General features: G+C 42.1%; 1 protein-coding gene across 6 annotated transcripts in view; it reads left to right on the top strand.

The window, feature by feature from the left end:
- Positions 1–856: 856 nt before the first annotated feature.
- Positions 857–24,101, top strand: part of LOC115470658 (kelch-like protein 13) — a 91,973-nt gene continuing 68,728 nt past the window's right edge. The window contains exons 1-2 of one of the 6 annotated variants that reach the window (XM_030204004.1): positions 858–928; positions 22,216–22,361. In XM_030204004.1, the coding sequence (XP_030059864.1) occupies positions 22,266–22,361 (96 nt within the window). In that variant the 5' untranslated portion in view covers positions 858–928; positions 22,216–22,265. The other 5 variants (XM_030204005.1, XM_030204003.1, XM_030204007.1 and 2 more) reach the window with 5 other exon arrangements.

The raw sequence follows: 24,101 nt of genomic DNA, 5'->3' as shown, positions 1-24,101 counted from the left end.
GTGCATAGAAAACATTAGTCTCTATGCTCATTTGTAAAGTGATCCCCAAAACGGCCCACAACCCCCCCCCCCCCTTCCAAAAAAATCTTCAATTGTCTAGAAGGTCCTTCAATATACCAGAATAATGCTCTTATTTTTCCTTCTGGGTGAAACCTAGGTGTAGGGTCTGGACTATAAACCTTTTGGCCTTTGAGCTGAAATAGACCATCTGTAAGGTATCGGGGATAGGGGAGGGGGGTTGTTGAACTCCTTGACCACATAAGAGATGCAATGGTATGAAAGCTTATTGTCAAAACAAGAGGATTAAGCCCTGAAAAAAAAAACTAAAAAAGATTGTTTTATATGAGCTTTCCAAACTATAGGTTTCAATTGTGAAGCGCTGCGTATGACTGGTAGCGCTATAGAAATGAGTTATAGTAGTAGTATAGGTTTCAAGAAATGACTTGTTCAAGAAAGGCCATGAACAAAGTAGTCTTTGGATAAGTCTTATGGTGGCTCAAAGGCATTGTAGTGTGCAAAAACTAAACCCACCAGTTTTCTCCATGGTTAATAAGGCCACTGGAAGAATTCTGCAGTGAAGCCTTGGTGGCCCCCGACTCCCCACTCCCTTCCTCCAAATAGAGAAAGTAGAAGCAGGTTCTAATAAGGTCAGGATAGGTTTTCTCACAGCTCCTTCAGGCTGCTGTCCAATTTCTCTTTACAAAGAGTCTGAAAAGCCGCTGTCATGGCAATTCCTCTGCCATCCTTGAAACACAAGACGTTAAAAAAAAAAAAGTACACATAAAAGAAGCAAAGCGACGGCTACTGCCCCTACACTCAATGTTGCCCTGCTGGGGAGAGCAGGAAGCGGGTATACAGACGCTGCTGGCCACATTACTAGAGCCTCACTGCCTCTAAAGCAACATCCTCTAGCAGCTGTTACCGCCCGGTAAGTCGCACTGGCACTCAAAGGCCACTCCTGCCTCCCAATAGCCCCAGCCCCACCCGGCGATTTTGTAAAAAGTTTACTTTCACTTTCACCGGCGGCTACTAAGAGCATTCCTCCTATACGGATAAGAGAACAGGGTAAGGCGGGCCGATCGGAGCTAATCGGGATCTGCGTTTCGCAGCGTCCAAGGACACGCGTGCGTTTGGGGGTAGTCCGAATAAGTTTGGCAGCCGACCGAGCCGTATTTCTTCTGTCTATTGATGCTGGAAACGTTTGCTGCACAGGTAGAGAATAAATTCAGTCCGCCCCCCACCCGCGGAAAATTCTTAATGTCTCTGCTGTAATTTTTGGCGTAACAATATGGGTAGGGGCTAAGTTTCTTTGGGAGAATTAATGTTTGGAATTCCTCCTACTAGCACTGATCTAACCTGACGCTTCAGTAAATCACAGAAGAACATGAGTAGCTCAAGCTTTCAGTTCAGCTGCTGGAGCCTACAGTTCATACAAATCTTTGGGAATGGTGTATTAAGTTACACATTAGCAGAGGAGGGTACTAAATATTTTTGTAAGCACAGGAATATTGGCGAGGCATGTGATATCCGGTGACTTCATGGCTACTAGCCTTGTTTCCTGTTTACTTTGGTATATCCCAGTAATCTCTGTGGAAAAAGAAAGAAACAAAAGATACCAGATCAGGGCCAGCTGCCCAGCTCAAGCCTCCAGTCCGTCTTCCAGTTAGCTGCGTAAGGGAAAAGGAGCCATTTGCCCTAGTTTAAAAAGGGGGCATGTATTTGATAGCCTTTCTATTGTGCAAGCAAAAGCCGGTTTAAGAATTATTTTATGCAAGTACTTTCTCTGGCCCTAGTGGGTTCACAATCAAAGGGGTCTTTTTACCAAAGGGTTGGCATGCAGCAATGGGCTTGCTGCACACCAGTCAGGAACTGCCTCCGGGTTACCACAGGAGCCCGGCGGTAGTGCCCATCTCCAGCGCATGCCATTTCCAGCGATACAAAAATAGTTTCTATTTTTAGCGCTGGTGATGGTAAATGCTTCTCCCCCCCCCCCCCCCCAAAAAAAAAGGATGTTCAGTAAGTGGTTCACCTACCGTATGGCCATTTCTTGTTGAGAAAAAAAGACAGCCTTTTACCCGCTGTGGTAAAAGGGGGTCTCAGTGTGCGTCAAAAACACACGCTGCACTACCACAGCTTAGTAAAAGGACCCCTAACAGATTTAGCGTGCGCTGAGTAAGACACCCATAGGATTTAATGGGCATCTTATCATTTAGCGCACCTTAGTAAAAAGACCCCTGAATTATTTGGTGACCTGTTATGATCTGGCAGAAAATTAGCAGTGAGCAAGAGTGATCTGGACATACTTTTGACATTTCACAGTGATATTCCTGTGGGCGCCTACAGTTATCGCGTCCTAATTTTGTGCACGTGCTAAAAATGCTAGCACGCTTTAGTAAACAGAGCCCTAAGTTAGTTGAAGATTGGGTTGTTACTTATAGATTAAAACTGAATGTAAATAAAATAAAGTTTTTTATCGCTTCCAATCCACATCAAGCTGTTGTGTCAAATGATAACGGTAGAGAAGGTTAGTTTTCCAGTGGAATCAGAGTTAAAAATTCTGGGAATAGTGTTGGATACCAAGCTTCCATTTGAAAAACAGATAGCTCAGTTAACAAAAAAGTTTTCTTTACTTTAAAAAGGTTAAGAAGAATCGGGCATTGTTTTGAACCTCTACAGTTCAAATTGATGGTCCAGGCTTTGATTTTGAGTCAGCTGAACTGCTGTAACATTCTGTTAGCTGGATGTTCCCCGACAGTCTTGAAGATGGTGCAAACTCTGCAGAATGTGGCAGTTTGTCTGGTTTACTCTGCAAAACAAATTTGATAGGGTTACCCCTCTACTGAGTATCACACATTGGTTGCCTGTTCAGGCAAGGGTATATTTCAAGGTCTGTTAAGTCATATTCAAAATATTGTATGACTTTTCACCTGAGTGCATTCTGTCTTTGATCATCATTCCCTGTCGGGTTACTAATTTACAATTACAGAATTCTTCGCTTCTTCATCTTCAATCTCCCAGATCAGTGAGGTATAAAAGAATTTTTCAGTCCTCTTTTTCTTTTGTGAGGACTACATTTTGGAATGATCTCCCTGCTATTCTTATCTGATGACTTTTTTTTCACTTTAGAAAGGTGTTAAAGACTTGGTTATTTGAAAAGTTCTTGCATTGCTAATATGGACTTCTATTTCTGATAACCTCAAATGTTATTTTATGTAACTATGATAATTTTATATAATTAATACATACCTTGTAATTTTAGATTTGTTAATTATAGTCTTTAATTGTCTTAAGATCATTTATTGTATCATCCTCAGGTGCCGGCCGCCTGTTGCTTTCTTTATATAAACCGCGTATAGTCAATGCAATATAGAAGCATTGTTTAGTTTAGAATGAGAGATGCTGGATCCAGTAGGGGGGGCAGAGAGATTTGGAGCTAGTTGGTGGGGGGAAGGGGGGAAAGAGATGCTGGATCCGGTTGGTGGGGGAAGGGGGAGAGAGAGATGCTGGATCCGGTTGGTGGGGGAAAGGGGGGAGAGAGAGATGCAGGATCCGGTTGGTGGGGGAAAGGGGGGAGAGAGAGATGCAGGATCCGGTTGGTGGGAGAAGGGGGGAGAGAGAGAGATGCAGGATCCGGGTGGTGGGAGAAGGGGGGAGAGAGAGAGATGCAGGATCCGGTTGGTGGGGGAAGGGGGGAGAGAGAGATGCAGGATCCGGTTGGTGGGAGAAGGGGGGAGAGAGAGAGATGCAGGATCCGGTTGGTGGGAGAAGATGCTGACATGGTGTCTAAAGAGTTCCCTTAATGCATGTTGTGTTACAGTTTTATTTATCCTTTCAGAAGTTGAGAATGGAATTTGTGAAATAATCCCCAATCCAAGCCTCTTCCCACACCAGCATAATCTTCTCTCCCCTCCCCATAGAACCGAATATACTGAGTAAGACTAAATAGTTCTGTTTTAGTGCTATGGGATTTTGAAAAACCTGTGTGATTTGGGTGAAGTGCATTTGATGATTCCAAGTATTTATGCTCAGCTACCAGTTGCTTTAACATCTTAAAGATAAAAGTAATGTTAGCTACAGGTCTGTTGTCTGAGATTTCTGGGTTAGCTTTGATGCATCTTTAAGCCTGAGATAGGAATCCTTTCAGAAGACTATGAATAACCATTTTATATAGAAATCAAGAATGTAGTGAATTGTTTAATACATTTAGATGGGAGTGTATCATGTGGTGCTGTTGTAGGTTTTATATATTTCAGTGTCTTTTTGTACGTGTAAAGCAGATAGAAGATTAAAAGCTGGGAATGAACTTGATAAAAGCCGAGAATGAACTTGATAGAGAGCCTATCATCTGAGAACCCTGTAAAAAGCTATGTGATACCATCGAAGAGAGGGAGATGTCTGAAATAATAATGGCAAAAAAATGGGTCGTCTTATAGAAATAATGTACTGTCTTAAGCTGTTGGTTGGAAGATTCAGCTGTTAAAGTAGGAGTAGTAAGACATTTAAGAATGCTGTATAATTTTCCTATGCGTGGGGCCTTCTCAATTTGCATAACATAATCTTTCTGTTTAGTTTATGCAATCATTTGTGACTCGCTAAGCGAAAAGGTATCAAAAGTGGGGTTACAAATAACAGAGATAAAGGCTATGAAAGTTTGGAGGGGCAACTTTAATTTTTGAGTTTTGTGTACTATAGGGTCTATAGAATGGTACTATGCAATTTTTCAAAACTTTTTGATGTTTTTCATGTTCTGCAGCCTAAAACCTGCAGGTACCTGAAGTGGGGTATGTGAGTTCTGAGGTTAATTACTTTTTTATTGTTAAATGTTTCTCATTTTTTAAAACCTTATATAACTGGGCTAATTCAAACAGATAAGTTTCAGGCAATTGTTCTTCTCAACATCAGACATTAAAATATATAGAAATGCCCAAATAATTTAGGGCCCTTTTTACTAAGCTGCGTTAAAGGCACATTAACATTTTTAACATGCGTTAATTTTGTACGTGCCTACAATATTCCTATAGGTGTCTATACAGTTAGTGCGCGCGCTAATTGTAGTTGCATTAAAAATACTAATGTGCCATAGTAAACAGGGTCCTTAAATTTTAAAGGACCTCAGCGATGCCACTTAAAGGTGTAACATTTTCATACCTTCAAGTTTCATTCTCCCATCTCTTCATCAGCCCAATAAATTTTAATATTTTTTAAAATAAATATTGCCAATATTCAAAATTCTTTTATATGAGAAATATATACTCACATGGAAAATATTTTATTCAAGTCAGTGGGGAACCATTTCTGACATGACTCATGCTTCGCCCTCAGGCTGTCTCAAGGAGTGTGCCCTTAACCAAACTCATCTCTTTGACTAGACAGATTTAAATGTCAAGGATCCTTTAAAATTTAAGGGGGTCTTTTGCTAAGGTGCACTAGCATTTTTAGCTCGTGCTACAAATCAACTGGTGCTATGGACATCTCAGTGTTTAGGGGGGATTCTTTATATGGTGCCTAAAAAAAACTCCGCATGGAAAACACTTTCACCTAAGCATATTCTATAAGTGGTGCCTAGAATATAGCGGTATATAGAATATGCTTAGTTGATATCCCAGCACCTAAAACTATGCATTGTTACAGAATATGCTTGGATTTCGATGCGGATCTTTAGGCACGCTATATAGAGTCCGGGGGGTAACACCAGCTGATTTGTAGCCTGAGGTAAAAATGCTAGCACATTTTAGTAAAAGACCCCCTAAATTATCTGGGCGTTTCTATATATTTTAATGTCTCATTTTTAAAAGACATAATTAGTCCATACCTGAGGCTGAAATTTTGCAGGGTTATGCAGTTGATATCTCTCTATCTTGTGTTATACCTAAGTCACTTAACCCAGTTGTGGTATCTTTTCGTTCAGCAGGTCACATTTTCTTATACAAGCGTGCCTGAACTTTATACATAGACTGGAGACATACAATGTTTACACCATTTATGCTATGCTCCAAGGATTGAAGTTAATGTTTCATTAATAATATCACATTATTATACCATGGGGCTCATTTTCAAGGCACTTAGACTTACAGAGTTCCGTAGTCTGAGTTCTTTGAAAATACGGCTCTGTGGTTCCTTTCCTTTGGATGAACATTTAGGTATTTTACATGGTGCCAAAAACCCGAACAAAAGAAGACTGGGTCTGAGAGAAGTTGCAGGATGGGAGAAAATGCAGGCGGGAGACAGGGATCACTAGTAGATGGGTGGAGAGAGGGAGCCCTTGCAGGCGGTAAGCAACATAACAATTGGAGGAAAGGACAGAAAAAGAGCAGTGATTACACCCTGGGGAATTGTGCAATTAATTACATGTAGAATTTAGAATCTTGCTAAACTGCACAAGGGGCCAAAACTATGGAGGGTGAGCACACAAGCAATGAAACAGACATGCAGCTGGTCTAGGAGCAGGCAATAAGATGATTGGCAGTTCAGCCAGGTGTCAGCTAGCATTGCTGCATGTTCCTGCCTGTGCAGAAGATGTGGCCTGTCAATGGGCAGCTCACATTATGAGCTGAGCAGGAGATGGAAGGAATTAGGCAGCGATTCATCTTGCCTATCTGTTCCATTATTTTGCTCTCATGAGTCCTTGCTGTCTGGTATGCAGTAATAACCCAGTACGTGTGTGCAGTAGAGACAGAGAGGATAAATTAGTTGCTGTTGACATGTGTGCTCTCCTTCCAGACCCCCTCATGTCCATGCTATCGAATTCCCTTCCCCTCCTCTGCATACGTCACTGATCCTCAGTACTCAAAGCAAACTGCTGGACTTCCCAGGCAAAGAAGAGTTAGTGGAGAAAATATTGCCCTGCTTCTGTTTCTGCAAGTTCATCAGCAACCTGGTTAGCTCTCAAAAACAGAAAAGGGAAGAGGTTACCACTTCAACATTCTCCTTCTCCTTTGGATCAGTTGACCCAGAAGAGCAAGAGTGGCAGCTAGCAAGAAAAAGGGAGGAGTTTTTTTATTGTCTGTCTGGAGGTTGCTCTGGCTGTTGCTTGCTGCTTGGCTGGAAACTAGGAGGAGGGAATAAGGATGATGTTGCTAGTCAAATAAAGGGTTGTGACTTGGAGGGAGGGGGATAACGAGAGAGAAAGCAATGATGGACAGGGAGCGGAGAGAGTGGGTCATGGGATACTGGACAGAGCATGAGTGGGAGAGAGCGAAGGTAGAAGGAGGGGGAAAGAAATACTGAGCTTAGGGAGGAGAAGAGAAGGACTAGTGGGATGCTGGATAGGGGAAGGAAGGGAGAGAGGAGCTCAGATATGTAGGGCAGAGGGAGAAAGGAGAGTTTGGGGGGATGTTGGACAGAGGTAGAATGAGGGGCTGGAGATACTGGACAGAGGATAGAGAAAGGAGAGGGGATGCCAGGAATACCGAGATAAAACAATATCCTTCAGATTTGTTTTTATTTATTTCAAAACTTTCTATACTGCTTTATCTGACTGGCAGGGCAAAATGGTTTACAAATTAAAATCACAGATAACAGAAAAGGGAGCTACAATAGAAATAGGAAAGAAACATAGCAATCAAGCAAAGATGTAGCCCAGAAGAGACTGCAGTCTACGGTAAAACCACTAGGTGTCGCTAGTCCAAGTTAGTTACTTTCAATTGCTGTTCTCACTGATCTACTATAACAAAACGCAGCCTCAACGTTCTGAGGACACTGACGTCACTCACACACCGGTTTGTGGTTTCATGGTGGTGAAGCCACCACAACATCTTCATGCCCCGCCCTCGCGTCACACGTGATGACGTCGAGGGCGGAACACGAAAACAAATTAACGCACCCCTACTCCTCCCCTTCCAACAAATCCCAGCCGCCGCTGACGTGCACATGAACCCCGCCCCTTTCGCCACAGCCCCGCCCACGGTAGCACACGCTTAACCTCACCAACCTCCCTCCCTCCCTGTCACCTCCCCTCCCCTTACGCGTGTCTCCCTGGTGGTCTAGAGGTACCTGTTCCGTCGGCCTAGGAAAGAAAGAGCCCCCTCTTTCCTCCCGTAGCGGTGGCTTCCTTGCTGCATGGTGTGGGAGTCCGGCTCTCGGCGTTTCAAAATGGCCGCCGAGAGTTGAAGTCTCGCGAGGCAGCTTGAACTCTCGGTGGCCACTTTGAAACGCCAAGAGCCGGACTCCCACACCATGCAGCAAGGAAGCCACCGCTACAGGAGGAAAGAGGGGGCTCTTTCTTTCCTGGGCCGACGGAACAGGTACCGTAAGGGAAGGGGAAGGGAGTCCCGTGCCCGCTAGCGCCCATTTCATCGGCGCCAGAAACGGGCCATTTTTACTAGTACTTCATAAAGGCGATGCTATTTACTGTCTCTCAAGCTGTTACAAAGTGAAAAGCCTTGTGTACTAAAGGCTGTCCTGTTTCAGATTTCTGCTGAATCATTTTGTGTTTGAGTATGTTGGAACAAGCTCCCTTTATAAGGGAGAGAGGTGAGTCAAGGTGATACTGGATAAAGGGTGGAACTCTGATGGGGAAGGGGAGAGAGGCCTGAGAGGGCAACAGCAGATCAGTCCTTTAGGTGAGGGCAGGCTAGTGGTGGAAGGGAGAGAGTCATCCAGGAGGCAGAGGAAGAGAGGCAGTAAGTTAAGGAAGGGGAGAGAGAGAGAGATGGCTGCAAAGAAATTCAGAAAAACATAAAACCTAGAGTTAGACAAAAAAATTCTATAACAGTAACAAGACTTGGGAGGGCATTTTCGATATGACTAAGTCCGACTTTGGATGTTTTGCAAAAAACGTCCAAAATCTGAATAGGAAAGAAGGTCATTTTCAAAAAGAAAAACGTCTATTTTTTTTTTTTTAAATACTGTTTTGAACAAGGTTTGGTGATTTTGACCTTCTTTTTTTTTGTCCATTTTCAAACAAAAAACGTCCAAGTGCAAAATGCACAAAATCAAGTCATTGGGATGTAGGAGGAGTCAGACATCCCAGGAAAGCAATAGGGCACCCAAGGGGGCGCTGCAGTGGACTTCATAAAATGCACCCAAGTACACATCCTCACCATTGCACCCTTATCTTGTCTGTTGCGCCCCCCCCCCTAAAACCCAGCCAAAACCCACTACCCCCAACTGTACACCACTACCATAGCCCTTACGGGTGAATGGGGCATCTATATGTGGGTACAGTGGGTTTCTGGTGAGTTTTGGAGGGCTCACAGTTTCCTCCACAACTGTAACAGGTAGGGGGAGGTATGGGCCTGGGTCTACCTGTCTGCCGTGTACTTCACCCAAACTAGATTACTCCATGGACCTTCATGCTGTCTAATTGGCCTGAGTATAACATTTGAGGCTGGCAAGTAATGTTTTTAATCATATTTTTTGGGGGTCGGGGGGGTGGGAAGGGTTTAGTGACCACAGGGGGAATAAGGGGGAGGTTACCCCTGATTCCTTTCAGTGGTCATCTGGTCATTTAGGGCACTTTTTTGTGCCTTTTTCATTATAAAAACAGGTCTAGCTCAAAACGTCTTAGTTTTAGTCTTGGGCAGTTTTGTTTTGTTCCATTATGGCTGAAAAACGTCCAAGTGTTAGGAACGCCCAGATCCCACCCTTAACACCCCCCCCCCGACACACCCCCTTGTGATTTGAACGCACTGCTGACGGACTTCATAGAAAAATGTCTAAAAATTGGTTTTGAAAATACCAATTTAGACTTTTTTTTCTTTTTTTTTTTTTTTTTAGAAAAACGTCCAAATGCAGATTTATGCCACTTTTGGACATTTTTCTCTTTTTGAAGATGAGCTCCATGGAGATGTATATTTAAAGGTTTGGGAGGGGCACTGTAAGTAAAAATTGAAAAGGTAGAGACATGAGAAGAGAGAAATGGAGGAAGAAGACAGAGAAGTAGAAGATAACTGCAATAGGCCGAGAACAGTGAAGAGGTGATGATGGAGGGAAGAGAGAGGTAGAACGAGAGAACAGAAAAAGATGGTAAGAAGTGACATGAAAGAAATATACTGTGGTATAAAGGTCAGAGATAACTGGAAGGGAGTGAGAAAGAAGAGACAAATAGAATAAAAAAAGACCCAGACAGACTAATCAAAAAAAAGAAGCAAAATGAAAGTGTGGAGAAGAGCCTGAAAATAGTAAGAAGAAAAAAATAAAGAACAAAGGGATTCTTTACATACATCAAATTGTGACTTTGCTCATTATTGAAATTTGCAATTATTTTATTTTTCGCAGCATTAAATATTGAGGTATTTTGTTCTGTTCTTGTTTGCCTCTTTCATCTCCCCTGTGAACTACTTATGGTGTTTGCTCTGGGTCTCCTCTCGGGTCTTTGCCTCCTGTCACTGATTGAAGCCAAGGGAAAGAAATCACTTGGAGACAATTAATACTTTTTTCCATAGCAAAAGCAAAACTGCTTTTGGGAAGCAGTTCCCCCGAATACTTCGAATTGGTGTCCAGCCTTTGCTCTTTTATTAGGGTTATTCTGACATCTGTTATATCAATTTGCAATTCTGCATGGTTCTGTTTAAACTAGCAAACAACAGAAAACAGGCATTGGTTACACAGTTTCCAACAATTCAAGATAAAAATAAACTTGGTTCCATGTTCTTACTTTTGGCTTTGCCCAGGGATTTGTAGCATGGAATGTTTCCACGATTTGGGTTTCTTTCAGTTACTTGTGACCTGAGTTGGCCACTGTTGGATACAGGATACTGGGCTAGATGGACCATTGGTCTGACCCAGTATGGCTACTCTTATGTTCTTATGCTTAGTGAGTAGTGTGGATTAATTTTTAATTTGTGCCAGTTAATGCCGATAATGGCTTGTTAGCATCCAATTAACCTAACCAAAGACTGCCCACATGATTCTTATTGACGACTGTTATACATTGACCATGTTTCCCATTATCCTTACTGCTACCCCATATCCATTCCTCTCCATCTTTCTACGCTTACCTCCCAACGCTCATTTCCTTCTGCACCCAATTCCTCCTATGTTCAATTTACTTATCCGTTAACCCCATTAATATTGCGTTTACTACAAATTGCTTACTCTTTCTACGACTTTGTAATTCTTTATATAGTTACTATGTAAGCCGCATTGAGCCTGCCATGTGTGGGAAAGCGCGGGGTACAAATGTAATAAATTATTAGCGCTGATTGGCTTGTTAACTAATTGAATTGCATGTGCAAATCAGAATACACTCAGATTTGCGCTTGCAACCCAAGTTGTGTCAGGTGTTCGGCGCTGCGTGTGTCTGGTAGCACTATACAAATGCTAATAATAATATAGAATTTGGGAGCTAACGTATACTCAATAAGTTGCATGTGTAATTTGGAGACATGCCCATTTTCCTCTCCTGCTCCACCCATATGTATACCCCCCTTGCAGTTACACACAATGAAGGGAATTCTATAAATGGCACTCAAAAATGAGTGCTAAGCACTAGTATATAAAGGGTTGGTTATATGGGATGAGCACCGTTTATAGAATAGCGCTTAGAGCAGATTCCCATAAGAACATAAGAATAACCATATTGGGTCAGACTAATGGTCCATCTGGCTCAGTATCCTGCTTCCAACAGTGGCCAATCAGCAAAATTCCAGAATCCCAAAGACTAGAAAGACTCCAGAATCCCAAAGAGTAGCAACATTCCATAGTACCGATCCCAGGGCAAGCAGTGGCTTCTCCATTTCTGTCTCAATAGCAGACTATGGACTTTTCCTCCAGGAACTTGCCCAAACCTTTTTTTAAACCCTTCTTTGCTAACCACTGTTATCACATCCTCAGGCAATGAGTTCCAGAGCTTAACTATTCTTTGAATGAAAAAATACTGTTAAAACAAATAGGAGGAATTATTTCAAATTTTGTTGAAAAATGTATTTACTTTTTCCTGTTGTACACCAATCATATCACCCCTCAGCCGTCTATTTTTGAAGCTGAAGAGCCCTAACCTCTTTAGACTTTCCTCATATGGGAGGAGTTCATTTTGGTTGCTCTGCTTTGAGTCTTTTCTAATTCTGCTATATCTTTTTTTGAGATACGGCAACCAGAATTGAACGCAATGCTCAAGGTGAGGTCGCACCATGGAGCGATACTAAGGCATTATAATATTCTTTGTCTTATGTTGCATCCTTTTCCTAATAATTCCTAGCACCTTGGGTGCTTTTTTTTTTGTCTGCTGCTGCACACTGGGCAGAAGATTTCAGTGTATTGTCTACAATGACAGCTAGTACTCGAGGTGTAAATGCCGGCACCCAACTCATGGTATTTCAGAACGTAAATGTCCCTTTTTTATAACACTGCATGCAAATTTTCAGAATGGCCCTGACCCACCCATGCCCCTCCCTTGACCATGCCCTTTTTGAGTTGCATGTTATGGGATTTGGGCATCTGGTGTTACAGCATGTGCAAATCCAAATTAGTGGCAATTAACTTCAATAATTGATAAGGCCAATTAAATCGTAGTGGCTCGTTAACTAATGTAGTTGAATGCACATCTTTGATCCATGTCCCCATTTTGGTACAATATATAGAATCTGGGGATCTAGAATAGTGTGTAGTGCCCTTACTCACATGCCACTTTTCTGTGTACTTAACACACATAACTTCATGTGTCCAGTTAAAGAACTGCCTTTAACCCATTAATGCCCAATGTACCTATATGGATACGTATTATGGGAACACTGGACACTAATGGGTTAATGGGGCTGATATGTAGCATGGTATATCCACTTATGTTTATCCATATGTGAAGGGGTCTGTTGAACATTGCCCCTCTCTCTTAAGGAAAGTCCCTTCAATACCCGGGACCACCTTATGAACTTGTCCCTCCAATAGCTGGGAATACCTTAGGAGCATAAGACCCACCCTGGGAGGAGGTGAGCTGGGAGGGGCAGAGCCCTTACTTGGGAATGTAAAAGAAAGGGCCAGGCTAAGGATAAGGAGGCCCAGGGGAGGAAGAGAAGAAGCCCTAGCTTATGCCCTGACTGAATAAATCTCACTGCTGTGACCTGGCTAAGGTAAGGCATTTGATTTATCAGACTGAACTACATACATTTTTGCTTTGAGGTCTGGCCAGAGGCAGATCTGAACCCTGGTGGAGAACTGCGGACTTGTTGGTTGTGTTTGGGACATGGTAACCCTAGCAGTCACAAACTATGCTTAGTTTCCCTGCCCTGTAAAAAGAACAGGCCGAGAATTTCCTTAAATAAATACTTAATTTGCATTCATACCTGTTGTCCGGCTGTGTTATTACACTAGTCCACTCCCCGCTCTCACTCGGGGTCTCACCATGATGTTCAAAATAATAATCTGTTAAATCACTGTTTTTGAATATACGCCATTAATTTAGATATCTTTATCCAGTTAACTTTAGGAGAGATAAGGGCCCTGATCAGACTTCAGTGCTTATCTTTGACCAGATAGCACTGAGTGTTCACTCTATCCTGTTAATTCATAACTGTGTCCCTGGCAGCTCCTTTAAACTTATTAACTTTTGACTTGACAAGCTGCTAGCCAAATGTTAACCATTTTCTAGGCCCAAATCTTGAAAATTAACTTTGTTTGGTTAACACCAAAAGTTAACCAGAAAAATTATCATCCTCAATACTGTATAACATTTATTTCATTCTGATGATATCTGCTTCTCCCTCCCATCTCCATGAAGCTAGCAGTCGGCACTTGAACTGTCTTATTTCTGTGGTGTTGAGTTGCATTCAAGGTTAGCTTCCTGGAGTTTCCTGTTCAGTTTTTGCCTGCACATTTCTGTTTCTAATCTGTGGTTACGTATTGTGTATTTGTTGAGGGTTTGCCTGCGGCTTGCATGTGTAATTGAGATAAGCTGTTGTACTTGCAGATAGTTATGATGTAGAGCTCTCAGGCCAGTGTGTTTTGTTTTTCCTTTAGAAGGTGTAGCATCTCTTGTACTGTTTGTACTGCTGCTTTTTTCATAGGTGAGGTAGTTGCTCAGTGAGTCCTGATAGTTAACACATTCGTTCTATGGTTTAAGTTTGTTGCACAGGGAGCCAACAAACTGACAGTCTTGTGCTCCACAGTCCCTTGCAATGCCTTTGGCAGCCTGCAGGGTAATATTGCAGAAAGATGAACTCCAGTGTTATATTTATTTATTTTTTAAATTGATGTCATTTATATCCTGCATTAGCTCCAGTAGAACTCAGGTTCAATGTGGCTTACATAAAATTTAGAAAAGCATGAACATGTTCAAAATATATTAACAGAAAGTAAATTATATCATATAATGTTAGACCAGTAAAACTTGAGTTAGGAACAGATTTAATTAAATACTTAGATTTGAGATTAAGTTGAGGGAGTTCTTGGAAGGGGATGCATTGGGACAGGTCTCCTTATCTTGGTTTTTTAGAGAGCTAGAGAAAGGGCTACCGGAGAGGCGGGTGACTGAGGTGGCGATGAAGTGGGAAACTGAAATTCATAGGACTATCTCTGAACACCATCTGCAACACTCATTGAGGGGCATGCAGAAGGTGATACATAGTGCAGAGTTACAAGAGTGCCAATATAGAATACTACATAGAGCTTACCTCTCTCCCAGAAGGGCATTTCATGCACGGGTGACAGAGACGGATGAGTGCCTAAAATGTGGGTAGGGTGGTGCTAATCTAACACACTGTATATGGCAATGTAAGACCATAAAGGCATTCTGGGGGAGAATAGGCAAATTTGTAAGGGAGGTCATAGGCTCCCAGGTTCTTATTACGTTTGAAAGAATGCTGCTGAATGTGCCTGAACAATGGGATGCAGGGACCCAGGGAGAAAGAGTGTTCCTGAGCAAATCTTGTATAGTGGAGAAAAAATGTATTATGAATCACTGGATACTGGACACACCCCCCTCTTACTGGTACTGGCGGAATAAGATGCACCAACTGATGTTTTGGGAAGCGAGAGAGGCGAGAGTGACACCAAAATGGCAAGTGAGGTTTTTGACGGTTTGGGGACAATATATAAATATGATTTCACCGAAAGCAAGAAGCCAAGTGCTCAATGGGTTGCCATGGGGAAATGGAGAGGATAGGTTGAGATAAGGCTGAACCATTCTAACAGGGAGGGAGGGGGAGGCGGGTGGGGGAGAGGGGGAGAAGCATACGATTTGGCCAATAAGATTGAGACTAAGATATGGTTGGTGATAAGGGGCTGTAATAGAACCATCGAATCATCAGAATGTTATATTAAGGGAATGAAAAGGGGGGGGGGTAGGGAGGGGAGAAAAGTGATTGCTGATAACTCAGTTCAGGTTATTACAATGTTGATAGCATTATTAGGAAATGTTGTACAACGGGATTATGTGTTGTATTATTTTGGAGTATATTCAATAAAAATGTTTGAAACAAAAAAAAAAGTACTTAGATCCCTGTTTACTAAGCCACGCTGTAGTCGCGCTATTGTTTTTAGTGCATGCTAATGGTAGAGACACCCATATGAATATATGGATGTCTCTAGTGTTAGCGCACCTTATTAAACAGGGCCTTTAGTGATTTAAGCTAGATAATTGAAATGTGGAGGAAAAGGGTAAAGGGCTAGGATTAACTGGTATAGACAGGAGTAGTTTGAGGTGGGATGAGGTAAAAATTAATGCCATGAGTTTATTTGAGAAGAGTGCTGATTTCCTTAAAGGCTAGACTGAAGAAGTGAGTTTTCAATAGACTCCGGAATAACAAATAATCATCGGTGCATTTGATGGTTTTAGGTAAGGAGTTCCAAATTTAGTGCCTTGATATGAAAAGTTAGCAGTATAGATTGTTTTGTAGGTTACTTTCTTACAATTCGAGAAATGTAGGATAAGATATTCTCTAGATAGTTTATAGAGGCATCATGTGAGGGTCATTCAATGAGGTTGTTCTTCTATATTGGAGCTGAACCATACAGAATCATGCAGAAGGGGTGTTGCTTTGGTGGTAGTCTGAATATGAGATGTGCAGCAGTGGTTTGAGTGGTTTGTAGTTTTTTGAAGAGAACCCCTTTAAGTCCTGTGTAAGAGTTGCAGTAATCAAATTTTGTTAGGACTAGGGATTGAACTAGGGTACGGAAAACTGATTTTGCAAAAAATGGTCATGATCTCTTCAATTTCCATAATGAATTGAAGACACTTGAGACCATTTTGGAAATTTGGTTATCTAGAGTGAGGGAATTGGTCAATTGTGACTCCTAAGATTTTCATAGTTGAGTCTTTGACTCCTAAGATTTTCATAGTTGAGTCAAGGGGATGTGATGTTCTCAATGGTAAATGTTTTAAGATTTGTAGCGTGATTAGGATTAGTAACTATTAAGAATTTAATTTTATTGGTGTTGAGTTTTAATTTAAAAATGGATACCCAAAATTCCATTAGAGAGATACCTATTCTGATGATATGAGTAATTTCATTTAGAGGTCCTTTTACTAAGTCGCGGTAAAAAGTGGCTTGCAGTAGTGTAGGCGCGTGTTTTGGGCACGCACAGAACTATTTTTCAGCGTGCCTGTAAAAAAGGCCTCTTTTTTTTTTCCCACGAAAATGGATGTTCGGCAAAATCAAAATTGCCATGCGTCTATTTTGGGTCTCAGCCTAGCGGTAAAGAATTTGGGCGGCAATGACCTACTCGTATCAGATGCCACTTGTCATGCGTCCGCAACGCGCCAGAAAATTAAAATTATTTTTCAGGCGCACGTAGCAGACACATGCCAAAAATGAAATTACTGCAAGAGCCACGCAGTAGTCGGGCGGTAAGTTCATTTTGGCGCGCGTTAGGTGCGCGTAGACACTTACACAGCTTAGTAAAAAGGGCCCTTATTTCTTTAGTGAATGGAATATAGATTCAGAAAAGATAAGGAGCCACTTTGTGGAGATGAACATGATACGTGGGCTTGTTGCTTCAGGTTGTCAGAAATGTTCAGTGGAAAAAATGTGAATACAGAAATGATGTATTAAGGGTTAGTGGAAAAAATGTGAACACAAAAATGAGGTATTAAGGGTCAGTTTTCAGTTTGTGGGTACTTTGTTCCAGGTTTCAAAAAGACATTATGTACCTTCTTTCCTTTTGTAACCACGAAACATTGGTAGCTTCTTTTTTCACGTGGGTAGATTTTCTTCAGAAAATAACAGACTTGCGAGTAGGATCTACAGACATTTTTCCATCCTGCCCAAAACGCCCCCGGGAAAAATTCTTTAAAGCGGTTAAAAGTGTGCATATTGTGGATTACTATGGCACTCATTTTCAAAGCAGATGGACATCTAAAAAATGCTCAAAGTCCACCTGAGAAAAACATTAAAATTGCGATTTTCGAAAGGCAAAATTTGAAAGTCCTACATAAGTGTGCCCAAATAGTAAAGGGACATGTTGTGGGCGCAGTACCCTGTCAAAATGGCCCCTGACAAAAAAGCTCCCGATATAATAGCCCCTGAAATAGTCACTGTCAAAACAGCCTGCCCACAATATAGCCCTTGACAAATTAGCCCCCCGACAAAAGGGCCCGATCAGGCTGCCCAGAATATGGTGCTGTATTTTTTTCCTAATAATCTTACCTTGCCAAACAGGATAAGGTTGGTAAGACTATGAAAATGATGACAATATTGGTTTTTTTTTAATTAGCATGTTGATGGAAGAATAGTTTCCTTAAACAGTAGAACAGATCATGAATACCAGTTGGTAACTATAGAATTTTGTTTATTTATACATGCTTTATTTATTTATTTTATTTTTAGTACATTTCTACCCCACATTTTCCCACGCATGCAGGCACAATGTGGCTAACATAGGATAAGTAAAAAAGGACAATACAATAAGAGAAATTATAAGAGACAAAAATTAGGTAAGGAAGGGGAAAGGGCATAACAGTTTCAGGGGTAAGTGGGACTATTGATCAGTAAGAGTGTAAGGGGAGTAGACCAATCCAAATAGGTGGGTTTTCAGCATCCTCCTGAACAGTTGGTGATCCATTTGCAGCTTTAAGTATTTTGACAAAACATTCCAATTCTTGGCACAGGAGTATTGGAAAGATGAAGTGAAGATCTTCTTGTATTTGACGCCTCTGCAATTTGGGAAGTGCAGGTTGAGATACGACCTCGAGGTGGCTACTGCATTTCTGGGCGGGAGGTCGATAAGGCGAAGCATATATTCCGGAGCTTGCCCATAAATGATTTTATGAGTTAGTGAGCAAATTTTGAAAGAGAGACGTTCCTTCACGGGCAACCAGTGGAGAAGGAAACGCAGAGGTTGAGCATGCTCAAAACGAGATTTTCCCAGGATTAGTCTCACCGCTGTGTTTTGTGTAGTCTGGAATTTTTTCAAAAGATATTCATGGCAACCTGCATAAATCCCGCTGCAGTAATCTAGATGAGATAGCACCAACCAATGAACCAGGGTGCGAAACAGTTCTCTGGTTAGGCAATATCTAACCTGCCGAAGCCTCCACATTGCATTGAACATTCTCTTAGTGACAACTCGTACGTGATCATCCAGATGCAAATGCTTATCCAAGGTCACCCCAAGGAGCTTTAGACTACTAGAAAGAGGGAGAACATAGTCATTGATAATGAACGTATCTGTTGGGACTGAGTAGTATGGAGAGTGGAGCATAAGGCACTGAGTTTTATCCTTATTTAATTTGAACCGAAACACCCTCGCCCATTGTTCCATTGTAGATAAGCTTGCAGTAATCAGGTCTGAGATTTCAGCTACTGTGTCACAGAAAGGGATGGAAATGGTGACATTGTCAGCATAAATGTACAGATTTAGGCCAAGGTTACACAGGGCAGTAGCAAGTGGGATCAGCATGATATTGAACAGTGTAGGTGATAGGGATGAGCCCTGAGGCACCCCACATGATGCTTTCCAGGGAGCGGAAATGGTAGATTTCACTTTGACCTGGTAAGATCTGGACGACAGGAAGGTCTTGATCCAGTGCAAGACAAAGCCGCTCACACCAAACGTATCAAGGAGGTGTAAAAGGAGTTCGTGATCCACCATATCAAAGGCACTGGACAAGTCAAACTGCAGTAAAAGAATTTTTTTCCCAACCGACATCTCACGTTTAAAGTATGACAGGAGAGTAACCAGTACTGTTTCAGTACTGTATTGGGCGCGGAATCCAGACTGCGAGTGGTGAAGGATGTCATACTTCATCAGATATTCATTTAGTTGAGTGTTGACTATACTCTTCATGACCTTGACCAACAGAGGTATTGAAGCTACAGGGCGGTAATTTGCCATTACATCAGGTTTGACCTTAGTGTTTTTTCGTATGGGCGTGAGAAGTATGCGTCCATGGTCCGGTGGGAACAAACCCTTTGGTAGTAGATTATTGAGGTGGGTCATCAAGTCGACTACAAAACAGTGTGGTGCACTTTTCAACAAGTGATTGGGACAAGCATCCAGGCCACAGTATTTGCTAGAGAACTTTCGTAGGGCTTTGGATACCGTATCAACCGGGACTCCACTAAAGGTGGTCCAAATGCGGTCGGCCGGGCAATGGTCAGCAGATGGAACTAATGAGCTAAGGAAGTCATCCACGGCAGATAGACAAGTTGCTGAAGTAGACAGTAGAGTTAAAATTGTATCATTGCAGTAGGTTGCTAACTGGTCAGCCTGAGGGTGATCTCCACTGGAGGTTTCCTGCTTTCTAGTGTCTAGGAAGGATGCAAGGAGTTGGTTCAGTTTTCTGGGGTCTTTTCCCACAGACTCCAATTTCTTAGAGAAGTATGTACGTTTAGCTTGTTTGCATACTTGTATGTTCGGTGACTGTTTTTCCAGGCTTCGTGCGCCGCAACAGTTTTCTGTTTACGCCAGGTTCTCTCTAGTCTCCTTGTCTTATTTTTCTAGTTCAGCAGCGAACCAGGGAGTAGAGCTGCGATTGTAAGAAGCTTTGAGCCGCATTGGCGCAATGTGGTCAAGCACCTCCTTGCATTTGTCATCCCAGGTCTTGAGAAAGAGGGGAAAGTCTATTTGTTTGGCCCAGTTTGTGTTATATATACATTTCCAGAATTGTTCTAGGTCGATTGTTCCTCTTGAGAAATACGTGGTGACTTTACCAGACTAGAGGAGTCTTGCGTTTGGCCAGTTCAGCGAGAATTGTAGTTTGAAATGGTCAGACCAGGGCGTTTCAAGCCATCGGATATTGGATAAGTGAAAATTGGTGTCATCTTGGAATTTAAATGAGAGGAGATCTAATGTGTGACCTTTGGTGTGAGTTGGGCTAACGGAAGGGCAGATTAGGCCCCATTGCCAGAGGAAATCAAGGAATTGGATTGTTTAGATTATCTAGGTGGAGGTTAAGGTCTCCCAGTATGAGGATGTTCGAGTTGGTCATACAGATGTTGGAGATAAAATCCAAAAAGTCAACCTGGCTATTAATCCAATTTGTTGGTGGCCTATAAAATAGAACACAGTTCAGATTCACCCAAGGAGATGTGTGGTAAACGCTGACTGAAGCAATTTCAAGCGACGCGGATATAAGTTCTAAGCAAGGAATTACTTGAAGGTTTGAGCGTTGAATAATGGCTAGACCACCACCTCTTTTATGGGTTCTTTCCCAATGAACAATTTTATAGTCTTCTGGGCAGAGGTCAACAAAAATAGGATCTTTGGACACTGATCCAGGTTTCAGTGATGAATAGTATGTCAAGTTTCTCAGAAATAATGCAGTCGTGTATAATTTCTGGTTTGTTCATTACTGATCTTGCATTGATGTATCCAATTCTGATGCGGTGGGTCTGGGCAGCAAGGTCCTTGACAAGCGGGATTAGGATACAGTGTCTAGGCTTAGTAAGACAGGGTGCAGAAGAGTGTCTGCGTGGTATGGGAGCAGAAGGGGAGAGGTGGCGGGTTAGACGACCATCAGAAATTTGTGTGTTCCTGTGGATTATTGGAATGTAATTAAAATTCTGCTCTTGAGCAGACAAAGTAAAGTGTATGAGAGTGGATAAGTAGAAGATCTGTAATGAAGTGGTGGAGAGCATGATTGTGACAGGGCTGTAAGTTAGGTAAAGCTGAGGTAGTGCAAAATAGTAGATCTACAGTTAGGCTGAGCCTGTAGCGTCCTGGGGGGAAGTAAGGCGTTAACAGTCATGATCAAGTTAGGGGAAGCTGTGGCAGAGCAGGGAAAGGGAGATCGATTAACAGGCTAATCCTGTAGTGACCTGTGCGGGGCGATAAAGAGAGGAGGGTGAGGGAGTAGATCCAACGCTGAAATAGCTGTGTCCTATAGGCAGGAGGAGGAGTCTTCGATCAGTCATGGACAATTTGTAAATCCACAAGCACACCATGAAGCACCCTGCATTGAGAGATCCTGGACAGAACAAAAGGTGTTGGTACAACAGAGCAGGGAGAGTTCTGGAGTTAAATAAATAGAAATTCATATAGGAATGGAATGGCAATTTGGATATAGGTAATGGTGTATTCCCTACACCCTTCCCTATTTTTTCTTTTTTGACATTTTTCATTGTTAAGATTTCTTTCCATTTTAGCATTTTTTGACAGCACTGGTTTACTTGTTGTTTTGAATGATGTTTGGTTTTAATAACTTTGAACTTTGGCTTACCCTTTTATAAAGGTGGAATATAAACTGTTAAATTAATCCAAGGTGTCTTCTACAACAGCAGCTATTGTTACATACTTAAAAGAACCAAAGGAGGACTAGAAAGGCTAGAGAGGTTAAGTAATTCCCTCAAAGTCGTGCACTGTTGTGAGTAAATGATGGTAGAATTTAACTCTGATTCTGTGCACTGATTGCTAGACTGCGTTGTCAGAAAGACCTATGCACATTTGAGAGGATAACAAGAGGAAGGGGTAACAGCTGAGAGACGGAGATGTGAGCAGCTATAAATGGGGGTAGCACGAGGAGGTGAACATTGTGGGGGTAGCATGAGGGTGTGAACATTGGAGTAAAGGGAGTGAGAAAGAAGAGTGAATGACAGGGGATAGCAAGTTACAAGGAGGGGGGAATGTTGTGAAGGAGGAGAGGAGAAGCATGTGAAGGTTGGTATAAACACGAGGAAGAAGTAAATGATGGGGGAGGGTATGATGAGCAAGGGCAGGACAATTCACAAGGAGAATGTGAATGCTTAGGGGTTGACAAAGTCACGAGGAGGGATAAGAAAATGTGTGGATGTGGTTGCCCGGGCCCCACCCCTCTTACTGATAACCCAACTGAGGAGTTATCTATCAGGAAAGGGAGCATTTTTTAGCTGCATTTTTCACATTGATTTTTATTTCTTTTGACAGATTCTCCCCCCCGGAGAAAAAAGAATCTGTTTGCATCTTTCTGGAGCAGCATGGCAGTGGCAGAGCCCAGCTTATTTTCACCCTTCCTGACTAATGGCGAGACCAAAATCTTCACCTGTAGCATGCATGCCTCTGCAGCGTTACAGGTACATAGGGGCAGCAGCATCTTCCTTCTCTTCAATAGATCTTAACAGAGCCGAGCATCTGTGTCCCATACAGGGAATACTCTTATAAGCATAAGAGTGCCCACAGTACAAAAGTCACTGAAATACAGTTGTCCTCTCAAAACCATTTAAATAACCTATTCTCATTAATTACCCTGTGTATCATCTGTGCATATTTTATGAAAATCATAAAAGGAGTCTGTTCAGAGTTATTAGATTTACATCAATTTCAGCTTTTCAGTTCTGGGGTGTGTTTTTTGTATTGTGTGAATTTTAAACCTAGTTTGTATTATTGTCACCCTTGGGTAAGATTGAGAAAACGTTTATGATTAATGAGAGTAGGTTATTTAAATGGTTTTGAAAGGGCAATTGTATTGTTAGTAGTATATATTTGTTTAATAAATTGTATTTTTTAAGCTTTACATTAGAGTGTAAAACATTGGAATCAACAATTGATATAGGTAATTGTGGTTACTGTTGTTGTTATTGTAGGATAACCCTAGTGTTTAGATTTATTACTATTACATTGATAAGGTAGCTCAAGCCTGAGCAGCCATTAAACTTTATTGCTTCTCTGAATAGACATGATTCCCTCTTACATAAGTGCCAGGCTTTGCTGCAGAAACACCAGAAATTCTTCTGTCTTCCCAAGGGTAATTTCACCTTCACAGTGAGACTCCCACCCTGTGCTTAGACATGTCCAGATGCCTTGCTTTGTAAACCACCTCAGAGAAAACACCAAAGTATGTGCTGGTATTACTAGGGATATGCTGTCTTTTCTAAACATGAATAACACAATGATGCAAATTCTATAAAGCGTGCTAAAAATTAGGCACCCAAACTCTGTGCACTATGGGGGGTCTTTTACTAACCCACGGTAGCGTTTTTAGCTCACGGTAGAAATCAGCTGGCAGTAAAGGCACATTATATTCCTGTGGGCGTCTTGGCATTTACCACCAGCTGATTTATTCCACGAGCTAAAAACACTACCGTGGCTTAGTAAAAAAAAAAAAAAAAAAAACGCCTATAACAGGATCTGGGCACCCACATTGCATTAGAGGTTGGCATTTGAGCGCCACATTTACACCATGTAAAAAGGCAGATGAAAATGTCAGCACCTACCTACGCAAAATATAGTATTGTATATTTGGCACCTAAGTGTGTGACTCGCCCATGTCCCCCCACATGCAGTCCCCCTTTCCAGTTATGCGCTCACCCACTTATACAGTAATGCCTAAGTGCAGTTAGGTGCCTGCCGTTTACCCTCCTTTGGACACCTAACTTCCGTTTGAGCTCCCAAAGGAACCCTTTTAATAAGTTCCAGTAGAAAGGGCCTTGCGCTAGCAACAGTGGCCATTTTTGTCGTGTGCTGAGGCCCTTTTTTACCACAGCAAATAAAAAGGACAAAAAAAGAAATGGCCATGCAGTAAGATTGAACTTACCTCGTGGCCATGTGGGGGAGGAGCATTTACCGCCACCTCAGCTCTTGCTCTAACCTGGCGGTAACTAGGGAGCACCGATTACTGTCGGGTAACCCCATGTGTTTATATTTTTCAAGTATTTCCATTAGCGCCGGAAATGCCATGCGCTGAGGCTGGAACTAATGCTGGCGCCCACGTTGAGCTTACCACCGCTTAGTAAAGGTCCCCAAAATTACTTGAGGCGCATTGTATAGAATTAGGGAGAATGAAATTAGTTGCTTTGTATCATTTCCAGTTCAAA

This window comes from Microcaecilia unicolor, chromosome 5 (assembly GCF_901765095.1).
Source record: "Microcaecilia unicolor chromosome 5, aMicUni1.1, whole genome shotgun sequence".
In the NCBI taxonomy this organism is placed as follows: Eukaryota; Metazoa; Chordata; class Amphibia; order Gymnophiona; family Siphonopidae; genus Microcaecilia; species Microcaecilia unicolor.
This window is presented reverse-complemented; position numbering and strand designations above follow the sequence as displayed.